We start from the raw sequence: 26,472 nt of genomic DNA, 5'->3' as shown, positions 1-26,472 counted from the left end.
ATATGTTGCAAAACATAAATGGGATTTAATTTTTGTAACTCAACAACAACTCGCACAGTTGAAGTGTCTTCACTTGCCTGTACTCCGGCTCTTTTGATGTGCAGCACAACAGCTCGCTGACCTACGCTAGCCTCCGATGTAATGTTAATGGTGTGTGCATGAGTGAGATGAGATGACTATGACTGATATTATATTAGTAATATAATTGGCTCTTTGCTTACACTCTTTGTGGTTCAGTTACTCAAAGTAAAATGTTTCCTCTGAGTTTCTAGTGCTAACACCATGGAGTCTGATTGATATCATAATGATGGACTCCAATGCAATATTTCAAGGATGGGTCCAATGGAATTGAATAAGTATAAGTATATATTATATACTGAGCTCAGAGTTTTGGTGATTTGCCTTCATCAATACAACATATATGTCCATATAAAGTAAAAAAAATAAGGATAATGCAGTTATCGTACTCCAGCATGATGATCCTCCAACTAAAACTTATATTCCAGGAGATCCCAACATGATACATATCGTGAAAGGATGTTATTTGTTGGTAACATCAGTGTTTGTGTAAGAAGTAATGTAATTTTATTTATGAGGCAAATTTAAAACATGACCCAGAAGTGCTGTATAATAAAATATTGTAGAGACAAATAAAACACCACAACAATATACTGTAGGTACAAAAACAAGTTAGAACAGTATTGATGACTACAAACAAAAGCAAAGAACAAAACCTTTAGGACAAATGTTTACCTTCAGTTCTGCTTTGAACAGTAAGAATGCTAAATGGCAAACTCTTCAAATGCTTTCAACCAAGTACACTGAATGCACCACTGCCCTTGAACTGTCTGAGGATCCAACATGTGGAGTGGAAAGAAGGAAAAAGGACTTCACAGGTGTATGGTAAAATTATTCAGTTGTGTAATGGATTTGAACTGGGATAGAGCATTACCAGACCATGAAAATATAAACGAACATATTATAATGTAGTGAGAAAAAGCATAAGGATACAAATTGTTTTCAACATATATTACCTTATATATTGCCTTTGCCTTGTGCTGATTATTCAGTTTCAAATGTGTGATTTGAAAAATGACTTGTTCAGCCCCATGGCATTAGTCGGACATGTCACACTCGAGGTATCAGCACCAAACTCTGTGACTTGCATTATGTAGCGTTTGGTTTATAATCCATCCTCTAGGAAAATATATTTGATACAAATCCAAGATTTCTGTTTTTCGGTGCATAACCTTTGGTGATGTTTTCAGTGTTATTATTCTGCCTCTGCTTGGTCTTTGTGAACAGAAATCATGTAACAATATTTGAATGCTGCGTCCTACATCTGGAAATGGCCTATGTCAAGCAAAATTGTCAGACCTGAATGAGGAAGTGTTTGTGTGCATACAGCTGCAGCACAGGGGTGAGTAGGAGCAAGAAGTATTTGTCCAGTCATACTGCTGAAAAGGCAGGTTTTTAGAGCAGTTGAATGCACTTGGGGAAAAAAAGTGTTTTCTTTGTGTTTTCAGTCATACAATAAGCTGTTTGCTGCTGTCCTGAAAGGACTCATTTCCTATGTGCAGCATGGGAATGTGGCAAGATTGGTATAGTGAGAGACACAGAGATAGTCATGTTGAGCTGATAGGGTTCATCAGCATGTGTGAACTCATTTGATAGTGGTTTGAATGCAACATACATTTTGTTTATATTCCAAAGTTTGAATATGCTCATGATTTTAGATTCAAAGTCATGTTATTGTCACAGTAAATTGAAAAAGACAAAAGACAAAGGTGAATTAACTTTGCAATAATTCATTGAATCATTTGTCTCTCACCCATAGAAAACAACTGTGGAGAACAGCAGCAGCCAGTTTCAATAATATCCCATGTGAGGATTGTTGCAAGTGTCTGGCAGACAAACAACAACACCAATTACTTAAAATGTTATTCCAACATTTCACTTCCATTTGCAGCTTTCTGCACTTGTGTTTCTTCTTCCAGTCTGAAGGTCAGCTGCCCTCTAGTATGAAAGAAAAATAAATAAAAGCAGTGGTTATCAATAACCTTTTATTAAAACCAAAACATGATAAATGGCTATTAGGTCTAAGTAGACAAGACAAAGTGATGTAGCATATTGTAGATATATTTTTTCCCACTCCGAGACAATTTTTCTCTGTGAAAGCTCCCTGTTAGGACCAGTGTTATGATACCACAATGCTAACATGATGGCTCTTTTATCTCTTTTCTACTCTCCAGCGAGTCTTTGAGCTCCACAGATTTTTGGTTGGCCTGGATATTAATAGCTACAGCGGACCGTGGTAATGACTAGCTCAGGGAGTGATGGGACACAGCTCCAGCAGCTGCTGTTGCGATGGCAGCAACAGCCTGGGATGATGCTCCTAATGAGAAATACTATAAAGACCAACACTGCTTTTCTTATCACTGTTTCTGTGAGATGCAGCACCTCCAGCATCATCCCTCAGCACTAACAGAGTGTTAGAAGTGGAGGAGGTCATAGGTTGTCATTTATTGGCCTTTTTTAATCTCCCTACATATTTCCTATCCTGAGGCACAGCGCTGTCCCCAGCAGACAGAATCAATAGCAGCACGACTGCCAAGCAGTCTGAGGGCTAACAATAAAAGCAGGACAATTACATTGAGATGGATCAGAGACTTTAGCAGAAATATATTATGACTTTGTTTGGCTGTTCACCAGGAGGCTGGGGAAGACAGGTCTAACACAGAGCCAGTTAGTTAACTAGTTAACTGGTCGCCTGAGAGCCAGTGTGGACATGTTTCCTCACACAGTGGCAGTGATGTGTGAGGTCTCTGTGTGTGTGTGTGTGTGGTCCAGATATTACCGTACTAATGTTGTGGGGACCTATTTGTTTACACAGTCGCATTATGTCTACTTCCTTATGTGGACAAAAATCCAGTCTACAGTACTACATTTTAACACTAAACACTAAATGTGTTTTATGGTTAGGCTGAGATTAGATTAAGGTTAGGGTCAGGGTTAGGATTAGTCCAGTAGTAATTATGGTTCAGTAATTAAGGTCAAAGTAAATGTCCTGGAAATGAATGCAAGTCAATGAATACCAAAACCTGGTTTTGAATTGTGGTTAGGGTTAGGCATTAACTGGTTATGATGAAGGTTTGTTTAGGCTGTCCAAATGAATGGAAGTCAATGTGAGTCATGTCTGGCCCTCATGAGGCAGAACCTGATTTATGTGGATCTGGTTTGCACTGGGATGTGGATTGTGGGTTGGGCATTAACTGAATGTGGTAAATCAACTGCTTTTCGAAAAGAACAAAGCGATAAGATATGACTTTCTTCAACTAGTATGATCAAATGGCTCTTATCTAATAACAGGATAAATACAGTCATTAACAAAATATTTACAAAATGTGCAATAATTGGTCCATGAAACACACATTCCTGCTACTCTCTCTCATTCAAAACAATAACAAAATAACTTGTTGGATAACATCTAGAAGCAGCGTGGGATTATAGGAATTGTCGTGTTGCTGTCTCTTGCAGTTCTCCCGCGCGTTTGTGCTTTACAAGGAGCGGTTCCAAGGCAGAACACAGCAAACGGCCATGAGTAATCATGATCCATTAGTGACAAATACACACAATAAAATGAAAAGAAAGACAACACACTGGCTATCTAGTAGAAAAACATATCTCGTTACAGCACTGTAAAATAAAATGGTCTTTTACCTCTAATAGAAATACAGATTTATGTGAATTTAAATATTGTAATAGAATTACTGCCATTGTTTTACGTATTTTAATGCAGACATGCTACATATTATATCTTACATTCATATATTACATATTAAAGCATGGGGGCATTTCAAGAGACTTTCGGCAGGCCCGAGAGTGAACCAAACCAAAGAAAACAAGCAGCATGGGGCCTCATTAGCAGGTTTCTCCTGCTGTCTCCTGAACACTAAAGATCAGGGGACTTCTAACCAAATTGTCATCGCTGTGGACTAAAACAATTGGCTTTGCTGCAGGGGCCCCTGCTCAGCTCGGGGGCCTCAGGCCATTACCTACTTCCCCTAAGCTGCTATAGCACCCCTTGCAGTCTGCCTCATCAGGACATAAACCACCACGTTTGCCGCTATAAGAATCACTTTTTTTTAATCAGTGTCCTGCAATGATTCATGGGATTTTTTGAGGATATGTGCATACAGGTGTCGTATCTTCTGTACCAATTTTCTTCCTCTGTCCTCCCTTCAATGGAATATTTGAAGATAGAATGTGATTATTGCTGTTGTGTTGTCAGTCACACCACTGCACAATCACACAGTGTCAATAAAGTTTAGCACTTTATAGGTTTTAAAAAGTTATTAAACGGTATCCGAAATGTATTTTTAAACTTTTTGTGTTCATGAATTATTCACTGTTCGGCAGTTTGAGCTGAGGTTTTGGCTTACGTAATAGAATGTGACTAACATGAAGTAAAGAGCAGCCTGGACATCTAATGAAAAAGAAATGAAAAAGCAAATTAATTAGTGAATAAAACAGCCTGTGTTTAAAAAATAGAGAGAGCAGAAGCAGCAGTCGCAGAGTGGTGACTTGAGGATGTCCACTGACAAGTATTGTACTGAATTAAGCAGCACAGGTAATGTTGTTATTGATTGTTTGGTTGTTCAGTACCATTCAGTACTATTCAATTTTGGCTCCCTCCATTTTTTTGCCCCACTTCTTAGGATTTGCTTCGGTTAACATTTCTTTCCTGACCTCATGAACACTTTGGTGAAGTCATTTATTCACTGAAAAACAGTGCAGTGGAAACAAATGCCATTATTTCCTCAAAATAAGGAAGCAAGTACAACGAAAAGAGAAGAGGTCCATGAATCAGACCCTGCGGCACCCCACAGTGGAAGGGTGTTGTAGAGGACACAAAGTTGTTAAGGCTAGCACAGAAACTTGTCTTCGTCAGATAGGAACGAAACAGTTATCCTATTATGATAAAGACTCAGTAACTAATATCAAGGACAGCAGCTGTAAATGTCCAATCAAACAACATTAAGAAGCATAACAGCCTCTGAGGACAGAAGTTCTGCTTTTATTGCATCTTCACAGTTGGGTGAATGTCACCCAACTGCATGCAACCAAGCCACGGAAATCTGTATCAGCATACAAAATGTCAGTCATAATCACACATTGGCTCAAAAAAGACAAAAAGAGGAAATTGCATTAAAGTTTCAGGTGTTGTAGCCTGAACTCGAAGAACACTTTATCATTGAGCCACATTGAGCAGTACAGACTTTGGCAGGAATCTCTTTGGTTTAACGCAAGCCACCAGCTTTAACTAACTCCCAACTTTTCTTTATGCTTTAAGAATGTAAAGCCTCACCGCCTGCAGAAATTTCTCTTTCTGTATCTCTCTGTCCTTTAGCATCTTTGGGTTGTTTCACTCTTGTCCTCTTTGACTTTTTCACTTATTTTCTCCCTCTCCGTGTCTCTGCAGTCTTCGTGCTGAGCTGTGTCTTCCCCAAGCGCCCGATGTACGGTGACGTAACAGTAAGCAGTCTCCATTCTGGAGGAGAGGCTTTTTTCTCCTGCCTGACTGGCTATCAACTGCAAGGCCCCAGTGTGCTGACCTGCCGCAATGCCAGCACCCCCTACTGGAGTGGCAAGGAACCTCACTGCCTTGGTACGTTCACCACAGCCTGCGAGAAACACATCATTACTTTTTGTACATTTAATTTATAATCAATCAAACAAGTACTACTACAAAATACAGCTAAATACAACCAAACCACTATTACTTTGGTACTTCTACTCTACTATAATCGAATGCTTTAATCAATTATGTGTCTGCTTTTTAAACAGTTGTATGTTTTATCACATGCACCTAAAACATGATGGAAATTAATGACAGCAACCAAACCAATACTTTATATGAAAAATTGTCATAACAGCTAGCACAAATATTGCTCAATGCTAATTAGCATTAGCTTTAATTAGAAAATAATGTTCAGCATAACACAGTAAAAACATATTGTGTTTACTCCCCTCATAAAGCCTAACCCATTTGGTTTGTAGGAATGGTTTTATCATCAATTATTGTTATTATTATTTACATGAATTATCAAGATATTGCATAACTACCTAAATGCAGAAACAGACCTTCTTCAAAATATTGGTATGGGTATTGTTCGAAAAGGAATAGTGATTGTTATGTAGCACAGCGTATCCTGACTGGCAGTAAACCAGAGGGACCTTGAACATTTTGTGTTTGCTCTGATTTAATGGGCTTTTACTGTTACTTTCAGTATTGGTTTTCTCATTTACAGTGTTTTCTGTGATTCAGGCCTTTGTTGGCAGCTTTTTTCACCATTCCCATTAACATTTTTTTTCTTTTCTTTTTTGTAGCTAACACTTATCTATTGGACCGTCTAGTCGTTTTGTATAGAGGCCATAGAGATAGACAGATCTGGACTCCCACAGGAGAGTGTGTGGATGATGGATATTTTTTTTTTCTTTATCTGCTCGGTTGGGGCTGGCTGAGGAATAATAAGTGACAATTTTGCTCCTGACCATTCAGATCAACTCTGATACACAGCACAGGGAATAAAGCCTCTGAGAGCAATTTCTAAGAGGGAGTTTGTGTGGCTGTGCATCTGTATCTCTGCTATCTTGATTGTGTGTGTGTGTGTTGTTAATGTGTGTGCGTGCGTGCGTGTGAGTCTGTGTGTGTTAGAGCATAAAGCAGGTGTATTGCTATGTGATTACTGAAGTCTGGGCAGGATGCCACTGGGTTTACTCTTCTTGCTCTGCTTTAATTAAGCTTTGTGTGCATGAGTAACCTTGACCTGATCAGCTGGGACACACACACACACACACACACACTTCTTATAGCTGCAAATACATTTTCTGTATGCGTTAATAAACCTGATTGTATCTATTTGGTGTCATATTTTTAACCTCACTTCTCCATCCCATCCAGATATTTTTTAAATTGTGTTTGATCTTTATCTCTAAAACCCCTTTTAGGCAAATCACTTGTTTTAATAGTACATTGGAGCTGCATAATAGATTGTTTTAAAGCTCCCACAGAGTGGTCCTATCGCACATATATGTGAGTTATGGAGGTCTACTTACATACATTATCTTGTATCTTGAGTTGCTGTAAATGAGCCGATAGAAATCTCTCCTCAGTTAAACTGTTACAGACCGAAATCTCACCCCCAGAAGACAGAATTGTGTTGTGATTGGCCAGCCAACGAGAGCCTTCTCAAATGTCTTGTGATTGGCCAGGTACCTGGCAGAGGTAATTAGCACACCAGCTCTCAGAAGCGCAGCTCCACCTCTGGAACGGTGGATGCACTGCTACTCATTATCAAAAACATTATTTTAACAATGTTTAAAAATGGCTTCAGAAGACACTGTCGCAAGTGAAACACCTCCACAACGGTTTTCTTCTTCTGCGGTTCAATGTACGCAACCGGATGTGCCTGAACTGGTGCCCAGAGAAGGAGGATCTGTTGTTCAGGAGACGGGATCACGATTCCAGGATTTTTCAGACCCCTTATAGAGCCCAAGAATACAATAAAACCCAGTGTTCTCAGCAGTGGCTAAACTTTGTTTCAAAACTTTAGGGCTTCATAAACGAGGTAATGGTGCAGATACACACCAAAAAACACTGTTTATTGGAACTTCTGGTCTATGGGAGCTTTAACACATTTGGTTGCAGGAAAACAGACTTTCTGGAGAACAAAAGAGGCAGAACATTTGGACCAAAATGCATCAGTTACCGGCTTGTTGAAAATTCTACTATAGCTGAATAAATCTGCTCATACATGTAATTTCTCAGATGCAGCCCCAGTTTCGTCTTCATTGCTTGTCTCGTTTTAATCACAGTATAGTGAACGGAGCACAAAAGTCTTGGCCCAGATATCTGCTGCGTACATGAGAAGGCCCATATCAGTTGTTGTTCCTCAGCCAATGGCTAATGGCTTCAGGTGTTATGCTGGTTAATGTGTTTAATAATTGCAGTTTGAAAGTCAAGCATATCCCTTCTTTCTCTCTCAGCGTCCTGTGGAGGTTTGATCAAGAACGTTACAGTTGGTCGGATCACCTCTCCTGGTTTTCCCAGCAACTACAGCAACAACCTGACATGCCACTGGCTCCTGGAGGCTCCCGAGGGCCAAAAGCTTCACATTCACTTTGAGAAAGTGGCATTGGCCGAGGATGATGATCGGTAAGCAGCACATCCAGCTTCTGCATGAGGATGGTCAGCCAATTTGTTTACGAACGAATTAACTATCTTAGTTACAGTTTAGAAACATAAAGAGTGATGAACAAGCAGGAGAAGAATAAAAACTCTGGAAAATAATCTGCGGTGAAAGGCTTCAGTGGGGAGCTTTAATGGCAACTGGCTGTGAGCTCATAGCGATGACAGAAGTGTCATTTTAGCAGCACGGGGCTGTCATAAGAGAGAGAGGACTGAAAAGAGGTGCCACAGGGGGGAAATTAGCTGAATAATCCATTTTGCACAGCAGCCAATTGCTGCTCCTGTTACAAATATGCATAGATATAAAGAGACATCTGGACAGCTCTGAGGAAATTGAAAAGATTAGGAAGTAGAGATGATGGCTTGAAGACAGAGATTTGGCATGGGTGTGAAAGGTGGTCTTGTAATGAGCTCTGCTGGCTCCATTAAGTCTTTGGGTTTTCTATACACACTGCTTCAATGACATACTGCAAGTAATGTGAATTTTGATCAAATATAACCATAACTGGAGATTCCTAAAATGATCAGCATCTTTGATGGAATTCTAGCTCTATACCGATAAAATGTACTTATCATATGACCTGTCATCAATTATACTGTATGTATTTTTTTCCACACTGGATCAGGTTTTTCTTATTTTACTTGCCAAATGTGTTCTTCAGTCAAACCAGTGTTAGCACCGCACGGTTTTGAAGTTCATGTAGTCTGGATCAAGAGAAAATCATTTCCTTTTATTTCTGCTCCAATTTGTGTTCACTGTGGCTCAAGAGGAGTTGAATGTCCACTAATTGTTGGATAGCAGGTTCAGTACCCATGTTCTCGTAGTGCTCTATACACAAAGCAAAGCAAACCTCATTTACTGGTAGGTTTTATATATAGATCCTCCTTCATCCTCAGCAAGGATGAGTGTACCTTGACATTTTTTGTACTTAAAGGAATGTTTATTGTTGTTGTCTGCTTTGGACAGGAGCCAGGCTTCTGGCCTTTTCTACTGCTGCAAGAATACACATTTGTGTTGTACACATTGAGGTGCTTTCCATAAATTATTACACAACACTGGCAGCTACTGCTGAGTCTTTAGAATAGTAACCATACTTGGAACCAGAAGGGGCATGAAAGTTGCTGTAGAATGTTTATAATTTGTTTCCAAAACACATTTTGTTTTGTTTTGTTGAAATCTTCATCATGTCCTGATAGCGATCAATAAGTAACAACAAAAAGCCAATGTCTGTAGCTCTCAAAGTATAAAAAACAGCCAGTAATTTCATTTGGTCCAAATAATTCCCTGGTGTATCTGTCACTAACTAACCTGCCTGTGTGATTCCTAAGAATAACTAATAATAATAATAATTTTAATAAAGTATTTTCTTACAGGTGATTCAGACTCAATGTAGTTGTCCTCACAACACTCTCTCCTCCACTTTGCTTCTTGCCGTTGTCAGGCAGCATGTGTCAGGCAGTGTGATAGCTGCTTTAGTCCAGATCATATAATAACATTGCTGCGTCCTTCAGGGAAATCACAAAGAATTTAGTTTCCTCCCTGAATCAGCGAAGAAGCAAAACATTTCTCCCTTGTCGTGGAATTAGAGAAGATAATTTTACCATTCATATACCATATCATTTTATGTGAATACAGATTTTGGAGTTGACATCAAGGCTCTGTTGTATTGTTGCACAGCTATGTGAGATTGTTTTAAGAAATCAATGCTGACTATGGGTAACTTTGAAGGAACAGAGTGGTGCTGCTGGTATTGGTTGCTGTGACCTCTTCAAAAGAATCTGCCTACTGAAAATGACAATACAACTTTCAGTTGGGTCACAGTTAACTGCTGGAGTTTTATGTTTGGAGAAAACGTTATCAATGTGTATTTCTATTAAGCTTAAGTTTTTGCACAGTCACTCGTAGGGTGTCCAAATTCTAGAGGTAGAGTGTAACAGCTAACTACCCCTCCAAATGGATAATATTTTTATAGGCGCACAATTGAAACAAAGGGTTAGGATATATTTTCTTTATATCATTGAATCTGAGCCAACTAATGAAGCTAACATTGGTTAGCATTGGTACCAATGTAACATGCTAACTATTTCAAAAAAAACATGCATGGGGATTAGATAAATTGGACACTCTAAATGTGAGGGTTGATGGGGGCCGTTTGAGAAATAATTCAGTCTTGTGCTCACATACATAGTCTCTCACAAACAGTACTATAGTCCCGTACATTAACTACCATACTCTCTCACAAACATTACCAAAGTCACATACATTTACTATCATACTCTCTCACAAACAGCACTATAGTCAAGTACATTTACTATCATACTCTCTCACAAACAGTACTATAGTCACATATATTTACTATCATACTCTCTCACAAACAGTACAATAGTCACGTACATTTACTATCATACTCTCTCACAAACAGTACCAAAGTCACATACATTTACTATCATACTCTCTCACAAACAGTACTATAGTCACATATATTTACTATCATACTCTCTCACAAACAGTACAATAGTCACGTACATTTACTATCATACTCTCTCACAAACAGTACAATAGTCATGTACATTTACTATCATACTCTCTCACAAACAGTACTAAAGTCATGTACACAGTAACTGAATAAACTGTGCCTACGACCACAAGTGTTTCATGTGGCTGACGGCTGTCAGATGTTGGCTACAGCAGCCTCAGGAGACTGACTATAGATGACTATAGTACTGTTTGTGAGAGAGTATGATAGTAAATGTACGTGACTATATTACTGTTTGTCAGAGAGTATGATAGTAAATGTACATGACTACAGTACTGTTTGTGAGAGAGTATGATAGTAGAAACTGTAAATAACTCAAAGATCTCTCAGGAGACTTGTTCCTGGTTTTTCCATGGCTGGGCATTGTGTAGACAACACTTGTTTGCATTCTCCTATACATAGCATTAACTGGTCCACCAGTATTCCCAGGTGTTGAACGGGCGTCCCATTTTGTTGGGTAGATAAAATAGTTCCATTAAGTTTGATTTGGTGGATCTGGGAAGAGAGGGAAAGCCTGAGGACTTGTGATAGATGTGTGGCATGGCAGAAGACGGAGACAAAGTGTCCAACATGAACAGGGCAGAGACTGGAACCATGTCAGCAAGAATGCTGCTGATGAGTCTTTGCTCTTTTTCTTCCAGGCTGCTGATCAAGAATGGTAACAGCATAGATGCAGCAGTCCTCTACGATTCATATGCAGTGGAGTATCTGCCGAATGAAGGTTTACTCAGCTCATCCAGGCATCTCTTCATTGAGCTGACTACAGATGCTACAGGCACATCGACTGGTGTCGCCATCAGGTACCAAGGTAAGCTACAGTGTATAGACCTATTGGTGACAAATGGCCCTTGTCCACTATGGTCCCAGGTCGCCTTGCCACAGCATGGTTGAGGTTGGTTTTCCACTACAAAATATTACCTACTCCACATGGGCGGAGTCATCACTGCATGGCTGCATGATACTGCGGTGACTTCTTTTACATGCGACACACACATGACTGACTATTGACTTGTAAAGCAGTTGTTTTCAGTGCAACTGATTCATTAGAATCAGTTAATTAAAACTATTTGTTCAGTACTTCCTCCATGACTGGAGCACTCATTGGACTGAAATACAGCGACAGGGTTTGTGATGCAGCTCGCCACTCACGATCAGTGGTGCTGTCCCTAAACACACCAGACTCCTCTGTTAAATATTGAGATTTTAGACATTTCTGTGGGAATTGTTGGAGATTAACCCACATTTTTAGGATAGTTAAGTCTTTTTAACTGATCTATTGTTTGGCATGATTCTTTTGACGATTGCCTCTTCCTGTGACGGCACTGTGACCAATCAGTGGCTGGCAGTCGTCGACGACGTCACACATAGTACCTCGCCAGAGCATGTACTAAAAAAAGAGTCCAGCCGGTGGAAACACGCTAATAGTGTTTGTCAGTCCCTGCTCTATGTGCAAAATCATGAAGAGGGAACAATGTAAAACACATAAAGGGACTTCATTTTTTGGGTAATTGTGATATCTGCCTAACTTTACTTTATCAATGTGCTTGCTAAAAAAAAAATGTTTTTTCTTGTTTCTTGTATCTTGTTCTGAATGACGAGGTCAGAAGTTTCTATGATAATGAAATTTACTTAATCAAGGTCACTACAACCATCAAGTGTGATGCACTGTATTCTGAAATCATATGTGAAACATGAATGCCTGCAGAACATTTCCAATGCAATAGAATAGAATATATAGTCCATGTATTTCACTCTGCACCATAAATGCAAATCTCGTGGTAGAGCTGGAGAAAAGGTCAGTGGAACACCTAAGCCAGCAGGATTTATTATCTTGGTTGCAACAATGTTTGTACTACAAATTCATGAATAGTCAAAAGAATATATGTTGAGATATTTCATGCTGAGTCAAGTCAAGCCAACAGACAGACTCTGTCATTCCTAGCATGTTTTTATAATCCTAACTTGGTCCAGAGGAAGTAATCCAACGTGAGGCTGAGGAGGATGAAGCAACCACTGCAGCTCATTGTGATAAAAAGAGAGAAAACTGCTGCCATGAAACATAACTCTCTATAAACTTTTATATCCCAAAATGGAATTTGCTGCAGGAGAGAGAGTGGAAAACATGAAATTCTTTATAGATAATCAAAAGAAATGTTTCACTTTCATTACAGGTAATAACTTTGGCAATAAATGTTATGTTTGCATTTAAATGCTTTCTTAGCTGTTACCTCTCATTATCGCCTTTTTCTTTATTACTGTTAGTTTGGTATCAGTGCAAAGGACTTTGTGAATAAAAGAATCATGGACAACAATCATGGTCTTTCAGGAAAATCTACCAGTGCAATTTTATGCACAAGAATCCAAATGATGTACAGTAAATTACAGTGAATTTACAGCAACATTGTCAGGAGGAGAAACCACATAGCTTCGCTTGTGTTCATGCATTTGTCTCAGCACTCGCCATCAGATTAGTGACTTGTGTCTCTTGTCCGGAGGGGACCACTTGGAAATACAATCAGTGTAATCTAATTAGGCCTCCTCTTCACTGCCACAAATGGGATTATGCCCAAAGGGAGAAGCATACATATTACCAACAGACCTCATAATGGCCATTTACAGGATATAATGCTGTTTAGTTTGTCTCTAACAGATTTGATAGTTCCTATTCATTCCTTTTTTTTATCAATCATTTACACTCCAGTAAACACATAACTTCACTCATGAGCATTTAGCCACGTCTAGCTGCAGCTTGGGTTTTGGATTTATTGTTTCATCGTATTACTGCACTGCTTGGTTGAATATTTGATTCTAATTGAACAAATACAACATTATGTAGTGTGGGTTTTTTCTGTATAATAATCCACTGTAATATAGTATGTTGTGCTGTACTCATACAATGAACAAATCAATCCACCACAAAGTGTGATGACTTCAATTCACTGGTGGACACTTTTTGGAATATTTGGACATATTTTTTGCTATCATTTTTAATAGTGGGAATGAAACACTGGATTTGTGACATTACCATCATATAGCCATTAACTCTCACAAGTACATTCAAGTACAAACATTTATGGTCCATATTGACCGCACCATGATGAAACCTTTAATAAACTATCAAGAAAATGTATCAATAGCAATGTACATCCTATAGCCTGTAGATATGCTAAATCCCCCTTGCAGACACATTTTCAGACTTCGTCATTGGTATGAGTTTCATCTTCCTCCACTGAAAATGTACCACAACTTCTCTCCACAGCCTTTGCAGCAGGCCACTGCTACGAGCCCTTTGTGAAGTATGGCAACCTGACCAGCAGCGATAACACATGGGCAGTGGGAGCTGTGGTGGAGTTTGCCTGTGACCCTGGCTATACTCTGGAGCAGGGATCTGTCACCATTGAATGCATGGATCCCAACAATCCCCAGTGGAATGACACAGAACCTGCCTGCAGAGGTCTGTATGTCCATGTGACTACAAGTACATCCTGTTTTAACTGCTCATCATACACTGTAACTGTCATGTTTGTCCAACTTTGGCTTGAAAGGTCCAGGGTCTAAGAATTAGTGTCATCTAATGGTGATGCTGCAGATTGTAGCAGGATTCCTCACTGCTCACCCCGTTCCTCATGGAACTATGGTGGCCTCTGCATAACAAAAAGGATCATCCTTCTTCTTTTTTTTCTGTATTAAAGTGCACGTAAAAGGCTTATTCTAAGGCTACAAAACAGACAATTTCTGCAAATAAACCTTCTATAAAACAACCCATATACATTAAAAAAAAGTCATTTTGCATAACTTGTTCAGAACATTCTACAGTAGCACATTTTCCGGAGGAGAGCTCTCTCACTAGCAGAGTTTCAAACATAATTTCTCTCTCTCTCTCAGCTTAACAAATAATGGCCTGTCAGAGATAACTAATACCACATTCGCAGTTTTCAGTCGTCCAAGGTTTTTCAGTCCTTAAAACTGAGCAGTTTGAAAAGTTTGGCTTGCACTTAATTGTCCAGAGGGGCTGTAAGTGAGAATGCAAATGTCTGCAGAACTCACTCTTGACATTTTCTAAGATCAAGCTCTGAATAATTCACAGCGAGCTAGTGTCAGGCCCCACCCCTCACCTGGATGCTCCAGACGTTCTGCTGTTGTGAACACATCTGACCCAGAGATTCTCATGCTGCATTCATTATATTTACAAAGAATATCTGGAAACTGTCTGTCTACTTTATAGATATTTTCTTTAGCTTATTTCTAAAAAATACTTAACGGTTTGACACAGTTTGCGGCTGATATGCTTTGATCAGTTGATGACTTGAGGCTGGATCATACTGTAGGCGTTCAGTGTCTATGGAGGAGGGTCACTTCCTACATGTGTTCCCAGCTGTGGGGGTTGTTCATACTGAAATGAGAGACAGTGTCAGTCTAGAGTTTTGCACAAGCATGCTTGGTCTCAATTTAATTCCGCTATTGGTGATCTCTGATCAGGGATTCACTCTAATTTGCATGTCCTTATATTCTTATAGTTGTACATTTGGAGGTAACGGTGGACCTCCTTGCGTAACCTCGGGCTTTCATGGTTACCGTCTTCTCGTTGTCTCTTCTTTTTACCAAAATGAGAGAGGACCCCTGCAGAAATGGGTGGATGATTAAATTTAAGTCTCAACTCTGCAGACGTGGAAAGTAGGACCTGCACCTTCAATACAATGGTGCCTGTTTAGAATGTATTTGATTTAGAGAAAAATCTTGTTAAAATCTTTTGTTTAACATTTGAGGCTTTGTTATCCCTTAGACCACAGTGCATTCTGGCTGCTTTTCCATTACTATGTTTAAGCATACAGTCTATACAGAGGCTATAAGAATGTGCAATCTCGAGTTTTATATCCTTTTTTTCCAGCACAACCTAGGCAATCTGATGAAAATAATTATTCATTTTCGCCAACTATATAAACAAACCTGAGCAAAAATGTCTCAAAATGATGAAATCAGATTGAATTTGGGGAATTTGGAAATGTGTCATAGTTCAATGTTCCCCTTGTTAATTTTTATGAACAAAAAGAAAAGATAACACCCACAGGATGTCCATATAAGAGGTTGTGTATTGTTCCCATGGCAAATTACCATGGGTGCAACTGCCGCAAATTAAATTAAAAATTACATTTCTGCAGAAAAAAAAACGAAAATCAGGAGTATTGGAACCAGAAATTCAAGAATTGGACCAGTAAGCCCTGTTGCACTACATGTCCTTTAAAGTGAAGTACTCATCATCATCCATGGTTGTGCATGCGTTTGTTTGTTCCAGCTGTGTGCAGTGGTGAGATCACAGATTCAGCTGGAGTGGTACTCTCTCCCAACTGGCCTGAAGCCTACGATAAAGGGCAGGACTGCATCTGGGGAATCCATGTGGAGGAGGACAAGAGGATCATGTTGGACATTCAAGTGTAAGTGTCCACCTTCAGTGTGTGCATTTTGATCCACCTCCTTTGATATGCAGAGAGCAGCATTAGTGCAATCCTTCTTCTTGGCATCTCCTGAACCTAATCAAAACAAAACGCACTTCACCTTCCTGGGATGATGCGCACACCAGTCTTCTGCTTCAAGCAGAGCCATCGAAGCTGTTTGAAGATTACAAAGAGCTACCTCACCGTGACTGGTAAAACACATTTAATAAATAAATAAAAACTTGGTGTGCTGCTAATGAAAGAGTGCTTGTCTCGTGAATATGATGTGTAAGTGCCATGCAGACAAAGGTTAATTAGGTGCAGCAGAGAAAACTAATTATATCAGGATGGTTTCGTTTGGTAGTCCTTCCCCCGCACATGTAATGGCTGCTGTGAGTAGTCGAGAGTGTGTTTCCTGCGATCACAGTGCCAAGGTGAAGACACCGAACAACACAGCATGCCGTGTCAGAGCCTGATAAGTCAGTCAGCCATCGAAAATCATTTGCCATTTGCAAGCGAATTAAGGAGTGCTCATTTGCATGTGTTGCATCTTAAGCTCGGTTTCTCTCTGTCGCTCTCTCTCTCTGTCTAAGCACCACCTGTGCTCTTGTTGTATGTTGAGAAGCACTGATTAATGGCCTCCACTGGGTTTTGAAAGGAAGACTGTCAACATAAGTAATTGCTGCTGTTCATTTTGCAGAGCAAGTGATTGTAGGTGAAGGTAACTGAAAACATTTAGACAAAGCATCAACCACAAAATTTGGGACCACACATCCCAAAGACAAGACGTGCTGCTACGTGTCTTTTTGGAGAATATAATTTTAACAGGACGCATTATGTCCATCACATTAGCAGCCTGAAGTGTTAACAAAGCATGTCCTCTCATTTATTCAACTGACTCAAAAGCAAACTGTTTTTCAGTTAGAAAATCAATTAATAAATTCCATACTTTAGAATTTGTTTTACATTACATTTTTCCCCTTACAATTGTAGCTTGTCAAGCCTTCAGTTTCCTCCAGTAGTCCTGATAGTAGATTTCAAATATACAACTCTTGACCAGTTCAGAGCCACAGACAATGAATGAATGAATGAATGAATGAATGAATGAATGAATGAACAAACAAACACACATTCAAAACTGATTGTTTGGTTGAGTTACAGTGTGTAATAGCAGACATCAGTACAGATCTGTATCACAATACAGATTTTAATGCCTTGGCTTCAGAGGCAGACATATTACACAGCTTCATTACTTGAGTAAAAGTACAGATACACCTTGCTAAATTTTACTCAGGTACAAGTAAAAGTACTACAGTCAGATGTCTACTTAAGTAAAAATACTGACGTTTTTAAAAGTACTTGAGTATCAAGAGTACAAAAGTCCATTTTCTAAATATTGCATTACTACTGCCACAGTGCTTGTATAGAAACGTCCTACATGGAGTTATGAAAAATTTTAAAAGGAATTGAAAGTAAAAATCAAGTCATTTTCATCTTTTTACCATGTTGCTTTATTTAACATTTCTCTATTGCCCACAAGGCAATAGCACAATGGCAACGCTCTGACAAACCTCTGCTAGAGTTTTAATGGATTTTTGCATCCACATTTGAACCTGACTGTGTTAAACACACAGCATATACTCAAGAACAGAAAAACTAATGCTCAGCTTACATAAATGTGTAATATCTGAAAATGAAATTCAGCTAACTATTATGTGTGTACTGTGTGTATGTGTGACATCTTGTTTCGTCCATGGTTTTGTCTCTCAACTAAATCTGACCACGGAGTTATTTGCTTTTGTTTTGTTTTTTTAAAAAGAAGTACCGGGTACTCACGGTTATGGATAGAAATGTATTGGAGTAAAGAGTTCAATATTTGCCTCTCAAATGTACTTGAGTAAAGTCATGAGTACTCCCAAAAAATTATACTCAAGTAAAGTACAGATCCCTCAAAATAGTACTTAAGTACTGTACTCAAGTAAATGTACTCCGTTACTGTCCGGCTCTGCTTGGCTTTCAGGGGCTGCAATGTTAAATATTTATCCAAATTGCATCGACTGAAATGGGAAATAAAGCATAGGTTTTGTTGTTGATATTTATCGTTTCTGTCATTTACTTGTTTAGTTAAAATGTGTTAACCTTTTAACATCTTAGCCTTAATGTCCGTCTGGACCTTTTTGCTTATTTTAACCATAGCAGGGCCACAACTTTTGTTTTATTAAGTAAAAAACACTGCAGTGTTGAATTTGATATCAGAACATTATAAAACATATTTAAAATAATATTTGTTTGAGTCTTTATCTCAATGTCCAAATACAGGCCAAAAAATGGGAAATGGAATGTTTTGTCAACTCTCTCCTCTATGGTGGCAAGGACACTGGTTTGCAGGCTTCCTGCAACAGTGTGAAATTACCATAATAACTATTAACGTCATAACATTGGCTCTGACATGCAACTTCTCAGCTTTCTGAAAGGAGGAATTTTTCCATTAGCACAGGGTTAAAAGACACTTAATACTGATCTGGAGTGTTTGCTTAGTGACGTGTGTCGCTGTGTCCCAGACTCTGAATGTAAATCTGGGAGAAACTTTCTCAGTTGCCCACAAAGTTTGCCAAAAGCTTTAAAATGAGTCCACAACTTTTGAATCCAAAACTACATCTTATTAATGAGTAAATCCCAACCCCACTTAAGCAAACCCATTAGTCTGTTTTGTATGTCTGCTATTTAATAAACTAAATGGTCTTCAGGGGTTTGTACAACAGATATTGGCCGCGTTTCCCAGTTTCGTTAAGAAGCTTTTAACGCTAAGATCTTCTTTGGAGCGCTCTTAAGAACATGTTTCCCAGAGTCGCTCTTAGCTTAAGAAGATCTTTCACTAAGAAGGAAACGTAAGATCGAGCTGACCCACTCTTAACAGCCTTCTTAGCTATCAAATGTTCAGTGATCATAGCCTGCCGCTAGGGGCGTCTAGATTTCTAGGCTGCAGTGATCAAGCCGCATCAGGGAAATTTATATCCTCCACTTTTTGAAATAATAAAACAATGTTCAATGTTGAAATGCGCTCATAGCTGTGGACCACTGGCGCAAGAAACATAGGCTAATATTAGAGAAGAAAAAACTGTTATTGAATTACACGTTTATGAGTTTATAGTACTACACATAAAACTATTATAATAATAATAATAAAATAATATAATTCCTCACTTTCTATGAGGCCTCGTCCCCCTCAACATCAATGCCCTCTGTCTGGCTTTGGAATTCCTGCCACTTCTTTCGCACAGTACCCCAGTCACGCAGGCCACATGGGCTGGAGGGGGACATCTTCTCCGCTATAGCCTGCCTTACACGGTTCTTCACCGTGATGTTTTTCTTTCCTTTAGTTCCACCAAATAAAACTTCACGGTGCTGCCACACCTCGTCCACCAACACGCCCATCTCCTCCGCGGTAAACGACGGTGCCCGCTTGTTTTTTTTGCTGCCGATTTCTTCCATTCTCACATGTGTGTGCCAATATTCACGGGGGTATATATGCGCTAATGGGCTTGATTACTACTTGGATACACCTGATGGCACACACACACGTTATCAAAATGAACTTAATGCTATATCCACGTGCAAACACTTTGTTTGTGCGAGAGAGACGCGCGTATCTGCGCAACTAGGCTACTTGTTGTTTTCTTTTTTGTTATTTTTTCTTTTATTTTCTTTTTATTTTATAAATATATGGTTATCAGTACATAATGTGAAGCTAATCCACTATCTCAGTACTCATCATGGATATCGCAAGTTCTTATAAACAACGACAATAGAAAGGATGGAGGATGGACGCAGTAAAGCTAGAGGAGTTATTCCAGATGGGCAATAACAAGGTAGACAACTGGGTTCATGACCACTTGTGTGTACAAGGAAAAGCCTTGAAAAGTCTAAACTAAACTTGAAGTGTCAGCACACTGTGGTCCAGTTTCCCAGCGAGTGCTCATGGGAGTGAAGCAAAACAGACATTTCCATGGAGAGAAACGTCTAATCTAGAACAAGGCCTCCTCGCCGTCTGAACATATGCCTGTGTCTGAGCATTCACAGGAAGCTTATCAGACGCAGCTGTTCTCCCCGGACTCTATGTGCTAGAGAGTGTATACAGATACTATATGAGGCCTTTAACAAGATCCTTGGGAAAAGGTTTCCTCACATTCCACGTGGACACCTGTGCACAGGTGGATATATACATATCTCTTGTTCCATCTGTGTTATGGCAGGAAGAGACATTGTCACTGGGGTGTATCATAACATTTATGGATGGACTTTGAATGAAAGTAAAATTAATGAAATCTCACACATTAAAGACTTATTCCAATTAGTAATTAGTAATTCGAGAAGTGTCGGCAGCAGCCACCTTAAGGGCATTGAAGGTAAGCTGTGAGAGAATAAAAAAAAATAAACACAAATAAATGTTTGGTAGTTCTCTTTCAAATAACTTTCCTCAGCCAACTGTTACTTTTATGTGGATTAACTCTGCAAAATACTTTGTTTTGTACCACTGAAATACAAGTATATCAAACTTGCTGAATGTAAGAACTTCAATTCAAAACAAAGTGAATTTGACTAAACCTTAAGTAAATTCAACACTAATAGACACTATATTTTCTCTAATTTTTCAAGGTAATCAGTTTTTATTATTATTATTATTATTGTTATTATTATTAAGATAAGATAAGAAGTCCTTTATTCATCCCGCAGTGGGGACATTTCCAGTGTTACAGCAGCAAGACAATAAAGATAAGGATAATAAATTAATATTAATATAATTATAATTAAAATTAATATAAAATTATTATTATTCCAAGTGTTATTTTCTGCCTCGTTATAACATCGAGGTAAAAATGGGCTGTGAGATTCTGGTCAATATCAAATAGACAATACTCTAATTGCCCGATTGAATACATACACAGGTGAATTTTGTGTTTCATAGTTTATGTTGTGTTTGATATTAATCATTTGCTTGTGGTGTCCTGTACATCACAGGAGACCAATCCTTTGTTTTAGACAAGTGGAGCAACAAAGTGAATGTGAAAGCTTGTGTAAGTGGTCGGGCCGGGAGTTTTCATTCACAGAAAATCTCAATTAACTATTCTATTCAAGGTCATGTATTTCTATTTCTTTTCTTTTCCATTCTTATCCAATTAATGTGCAACAAGCTATAATGCTCTCTGCACAGGGACAGTGATAGACTGTATGTCATAAATGAATGACATATTCACTAGGTATGGGAATTAAAACCAAAGCAGAAGTGTTAGAAACCTGAATTCTCTGGAATGACTTTAATGGGGAGATTCCACTGTTTTCAAGAAGACAATAGTTTATTTTATGACTGTGACATTTAATCAACAACAGAACATCTGGTCCTTGCTTATCTCAGGAATTGACTAGGGCCATTTCTACTCTCCCCTTGATGGAATGCTAATCCACTATATATTAGCCTCTTCTAGCTCTCCATTTACGTAAAGTGGTAAGAAAAGAGGCTTTTGGAACCACTATCCAAGTCTTAGGTATGATTTTCTGGTTTGAACTGCCAACTGAATTAGTACAGTATGTCTTCCCAGGTTAGTACAGTTCTTTACAAGTACATCCCAGATGACTGGCAAATCAAAAATAAAAAGAAAATTGTAGTTATTTTACTCACTTTAAACTACTTCAAATAAGAGCAGGAGTCATAAAGCTTGAGACTGAAGAGGGTGACGTGGCATGGTTTTACCATCATGTCCAATAAAGACAGTCAAACACTCAGAGAAGTAGGTTAATAGTGCCTTAAATTTTCTTCCTATGGTTCAGACTTCTGGAGCGACGGAAATAGCAGATGATGAAGTGAATAGTTGAGGTGTAATGTGTTGGCAGCTGGTCCTGTTAGCCAGGCCAACCTCAGCCCTGTTTTTACAAATTGAACTAAATCAAATTAGCGTCACGGAATGGAGGCCGGGATTGATTTTTTTCTCAGCAGATGTGCCACAGAGCCGCATAAGGCCTTGTTTAACTTAATCACAACAAATTTGACACCAGCCAAAAATATTTATCAATCTGTCTTGTGAGCAAGTAAGAGGCCTTATCCATTAGCAATCAAATATTAAACATGGAATGCATATAAGTACAGAAAGGATTTAGGGTACACTCTGCTGTTCGGGTGCTTTATTATTAGTTTTGATTATTTTTCCAGAGACAGAAATACATTTGAGCATCAACAATGCACTCAACCATTGCTGAAAAACAGCAATTTGGAAGGAAGGCAAATCTTTTTTATTATTATTTAAAGTAAACTGAACTCTCAGCAAAGGTATTGACCACTCCAACCTAATGTATTCAAATAATGATATATTGTAGTTCTTGGCCATTCAAGTATTATATGGCGATTTAAAGAAATGTGTCATTTATCTCATAGTTTATCAGGTTTTTTCAGAGATAGTTTCACTACTTTTTAATAAGAAAGTTAAAATGTTACAGTGCCACAAACAAAGCTGCTGTCAATATAACATTTCCACTAAACCATTTTCACTTTTAACAATCCATCTTTGCAGTAGCTCATGCATGCTTTCACAAGTCCACGATAGAGATTTAAGGAATCTTGCGATCGAAAGCCAATTCACAGTTTCCATGTGTGCAGAGGTCTGCTGCAGTTTCAGTGTTCACAGTAACGGCATGGTCCCCTATGGGGAAGTCCCTGTGCAGCCTAAAATGTAATGCCCATACTGTGGAGAAGTGTAAAAAGTACAGTGGAAAGTACGGAGTGGCTAATTCACACCTGCTCGGACTTTCTTATAGTACAACGCTGTATTCCCATAGGACATGAGTGATGTCTGCTGCAGAGGAAGTTTATTAAATGCATTGACTCTTGAGGCAGGACTGGATGTGTGTCAGAATTTGGGGAAAAAAATAAAGAGAACAACTTTTCTCCCATTATGCCATACATTCTGGTCCTGGTTTACATTTGGGTCAAGTTTTATTGAGTTAATACGGTCAAACTTAGCATTTGTGGTCCTTGCAAATATAGGAATACAAGTTTGTGAGTGTGTGTGTGTGTGTGTGGCGCCCACTGCTGACAGAAGACAAATGGCTCTGCTTGGGGAAAGACAAACACTCGAGCTCTCATCTGTTCCCAGCTCCACACACATTAGTGTAATTTATTCCACTTTTTGTTAAAATAAATCAATAAATAGGAAAAAAAACACACACCAAGACTTACCATTCCATCTCATCAGGCTTTGCCATGTGTCAATTTCCTCCATGCCTCTTGAATCTTTGATTTTCCAGCATCCTAGTTGATTAATAGCTCAATCTCAGACTGGCTAATGAGTTTTATCAGGAGCTGCTGGTGATTAATTAGCAACAGCAAAAAGCATGTCAGTGTTTTATACTGGCTTAGCCATTTCTTCCTGGCTATAAATCTGGTCTGTATGAAGAGATAGCTCAGCCCCAGGTGACATATTAAACAGAGTTACAGCTCTCCAGGCTGTGGTCAAGGCAGCGCTAATGCATGGCACTTTGACAATTAAACTGTAACAGTGGGTGTGGTTACTCAGCCTTACATCACTTATGGAGGGAAATGTTGGTGCTAATCACACTTAGCATCATGACTTGTGCCCCCTGTCAATCTAAATCAGCTTCAAAATGTTAGTGTTCTTGTATAAATTATCTCATCAGCTTTTTGTGACACACTTTGTTACTTTTTATCGTCCTCCAATGACTTCAGTAAATATAACAGGAGAAGAAGAAGTCAAGAGATATGTTATTTAGAGTTGGCATTATTAGGATTATTATGATTATTATTACAATAGTAATAATGAAGCTATGATTGTACATTATAATTATATTTACCCAATAAAATCTGTGTAAGCTTAAGTGCATGCTATTTCCCCAAAAAAATGTATTATAGCGTGCCAACATCAAAGTAAAAGCAACAAATGGCTGGAAAATGATTTCTAGTTTATAAGAAAAAAAAATATGATCAAGGGACTGCCACTATCAATCAGTCAAACCTTTTCAAATAATTTAAATGCTAAAAGAGCTGAACGGGTGTTTGACTGTGTAAAATTAAAATTACAATCAATCACTTCCAGATTTTTATTTAAGCCATAAGAATCTTTGACAAAAAAATCGTTTAGTTTCCACCATTTCATTATTTTACATAAATATAAATTCCTTAATTTTAATAACTTGTGCAAATGCTTGCTTAATGTTCAGGGTTTTACATGGATTGGCCCCTCCTCCCCTGACCAATTTTATTACAGTAAATCCCGGTTTGTCAATGGAATGGCCACCAGGGCCGTAGCTCGCGGCGAATGTGAGGTGCCACACAGGTGCACTACTTTTGGATGGTCCACATTTTCAGTCATTGGATCCACATATTGGAATGCTTTACCGCTCGACATAAGACATTCACAATCATGTCTCCTTCAAATTCCATCTGAAAAACTGGATGAAGTAAAACCAGAGCTGTCTTCATCAGTAGATTGTCCACATAGTGTTGTTTCTATCTTTTGTTTTTGTTTTATCTTCTGTTAAATTTGTCGTCTGCCTAGGGGACTACAGACGTAAATTAGCAGTGTTGCTATAATCTGGCATATTTACATCCTCAATTGTTGAAGATGTTCATTAATATGCATTGTCCCTATCAAATAAAAATGAAATAAATAAATAAAATAAGTTACACTCACTACAGAGAACTGCACTGAAATAATAAGAAATGAAAAGCTATAAAGAGGTAAACTAGTAATAATATTAAGATAGAGATAGAATAAAATGACACCAATGTAATAAATAAAAATAGCAACACTAAAATTAAAAAATTCTAGTAAATAGAGTTTGAAATAAATAGTGACTGAAAAATGCACTATATTACATTCGGCAGAAAGCAGAAAAATGTTAATTTGCATATTGAAATTGGTTTGCAGAATTTAGCTGAATGCAGTTCCAACAGTTTTCAGTCCATTTTAAGGTTCTGGCTAAATATGCTATTATATAAAAGAATAAACACCAGATTTGCAGTTTTACAAAATCTGTAAGATGATGTTGCACCTTGTCAATTGTCACATGAATATCCTTAGCCTTTATTAATAATATCATAGTCTCCCTCTAATGTTATGCGTAACCTTCGTTTGACCTCATTGTGCAATTACTGTTAAAAATGCAACACCTCATAATGACGTATACACCATTAACATCGTGTTAATGATGTTAAGACCTGCAGTGTCCTATGGCTGAGACAGTTATGTTTGCATGTGCAGGATGTATGCCTAGATAGTTTTTGAATGTGCAGGGTTTGACCAGTTCACCCACAGCAAGAGAGAGTTCAAAAGCATGAGAAATCCAGTTGGCAGAATGTTGCAATAGTTTCTGCAAACCACAGCTACTGTATGTATGAGCTGACATTTCTGAAACGAAATTACTTATCTGTACTTGTGGAGCTTTTGGCCGAAATGGTGGTGATAAATGTGGATAGGCATAGAGCTATAGGAGAAAAAAAACAACGCATCACAGAGTACAAGCTAAAAAGATGCCCCCAAATGGCGATCTAATCTAAGCCTTTACTTTGGGCTCCTAATAATCTGCTGTCATGTCTGTATGGATATGTGAATGCATTTGTAGTAGGTATTAAGCTATTATTTAAATTTACCTCATTACTTTTTATTTTCTGAGCATAATGTTGTTACTGCATGCAGCAGAACTATTACACAGTATTATTAGGGTCATCATTAAACCCAGTCACAAATTTGTAGGCAATGGTCAGCTTAGACGAGGCTCTGACCCTAGTGTTTGTTAAAACCTGCATTTAACAGGATGGAAAAATATTCCTCTTTTTCAACCTTTTTAACCAAGACACGGTCAGTTATTGATGGATTGATTGGTTGGTTGGTTGATTGATTGATTGGTCTGATGGTTTTTGGTTGATTTTGGTTGGTTGTTGGTTTTTGTTGGTTGGTTTTGGTTCATGTTGATTGATTGATTGATTGATTGATTGATTGATTGATTGATTGATTGATTGGCTGACTGACTGAATTTATTTATTTAAAAGGGACGGTTTTAAGTTTTAACAAAATGTTACCAATTAATAAACTGTAACATATTAGAATTAATTCCCATCTGCACATTTGAATGAACACAGACAGCACATACAAGGTCGACAAACAGAATATACATTATAGTACACAGCAAATAAAATAAAAAAATAAATAAAGGACCACCAATTGGCAAAATCAATAAGTGCACA

At 38.4% G+C, this 26,472-nt stretch overlaps 1 protein-coding gene across 1 annotated transcript in view; it reads left to right on the top strand.

The window, feature by feature from the left end:
• sez6b (seizure related 6 homolog b) overlaps window positions 1-26,472 on the top strand; it is a gene marked incomplete at both ends in the record, with an annotated part of 118,631 nt that overhangs the window by 74,003 nt on the left and 18,156 nt on the right. The window contains 5 exons of the mRNA XM_083886877.1: window positions 5,483-5,668; window positions 8,050-8,218; window positions 11,430-11,596; window positions 14,048-14,242; window positions 16,082-16,220. Of these exons, the coding sequence (XP_083743003.1) occupies window positions 5,483-5,668; window positions 8,050-8,218; window positions 11,430-11,596; window positions 14,048-14,242; window positions 16,082-16,220 (856 nt within the window). The remainder of the gene's footprint in view (window positions 1-5,482; window positions 5,669-8,049; window positions 8,219-11,429; window positions 11,597-14,047; window positions 14,243-16,081; window positions 16,221-26,472) is intronic.

This window comes from Microchirus variegatus (assembly GCF_963457635.1).
Source record: "Microchirus variegatus genome assembly, chromosome: 3".
Classification (NCBI taxonomy): domain Eukaryota; kingdom Metazoa; phylum Chordata; class Actinopteri; order Pleuronectiformes; family Soleidae; genus Microchirus; species Microchirus variegatus.
This window is presented reverse-complemented; position numbering and strand designations above follow the sequence as displayed.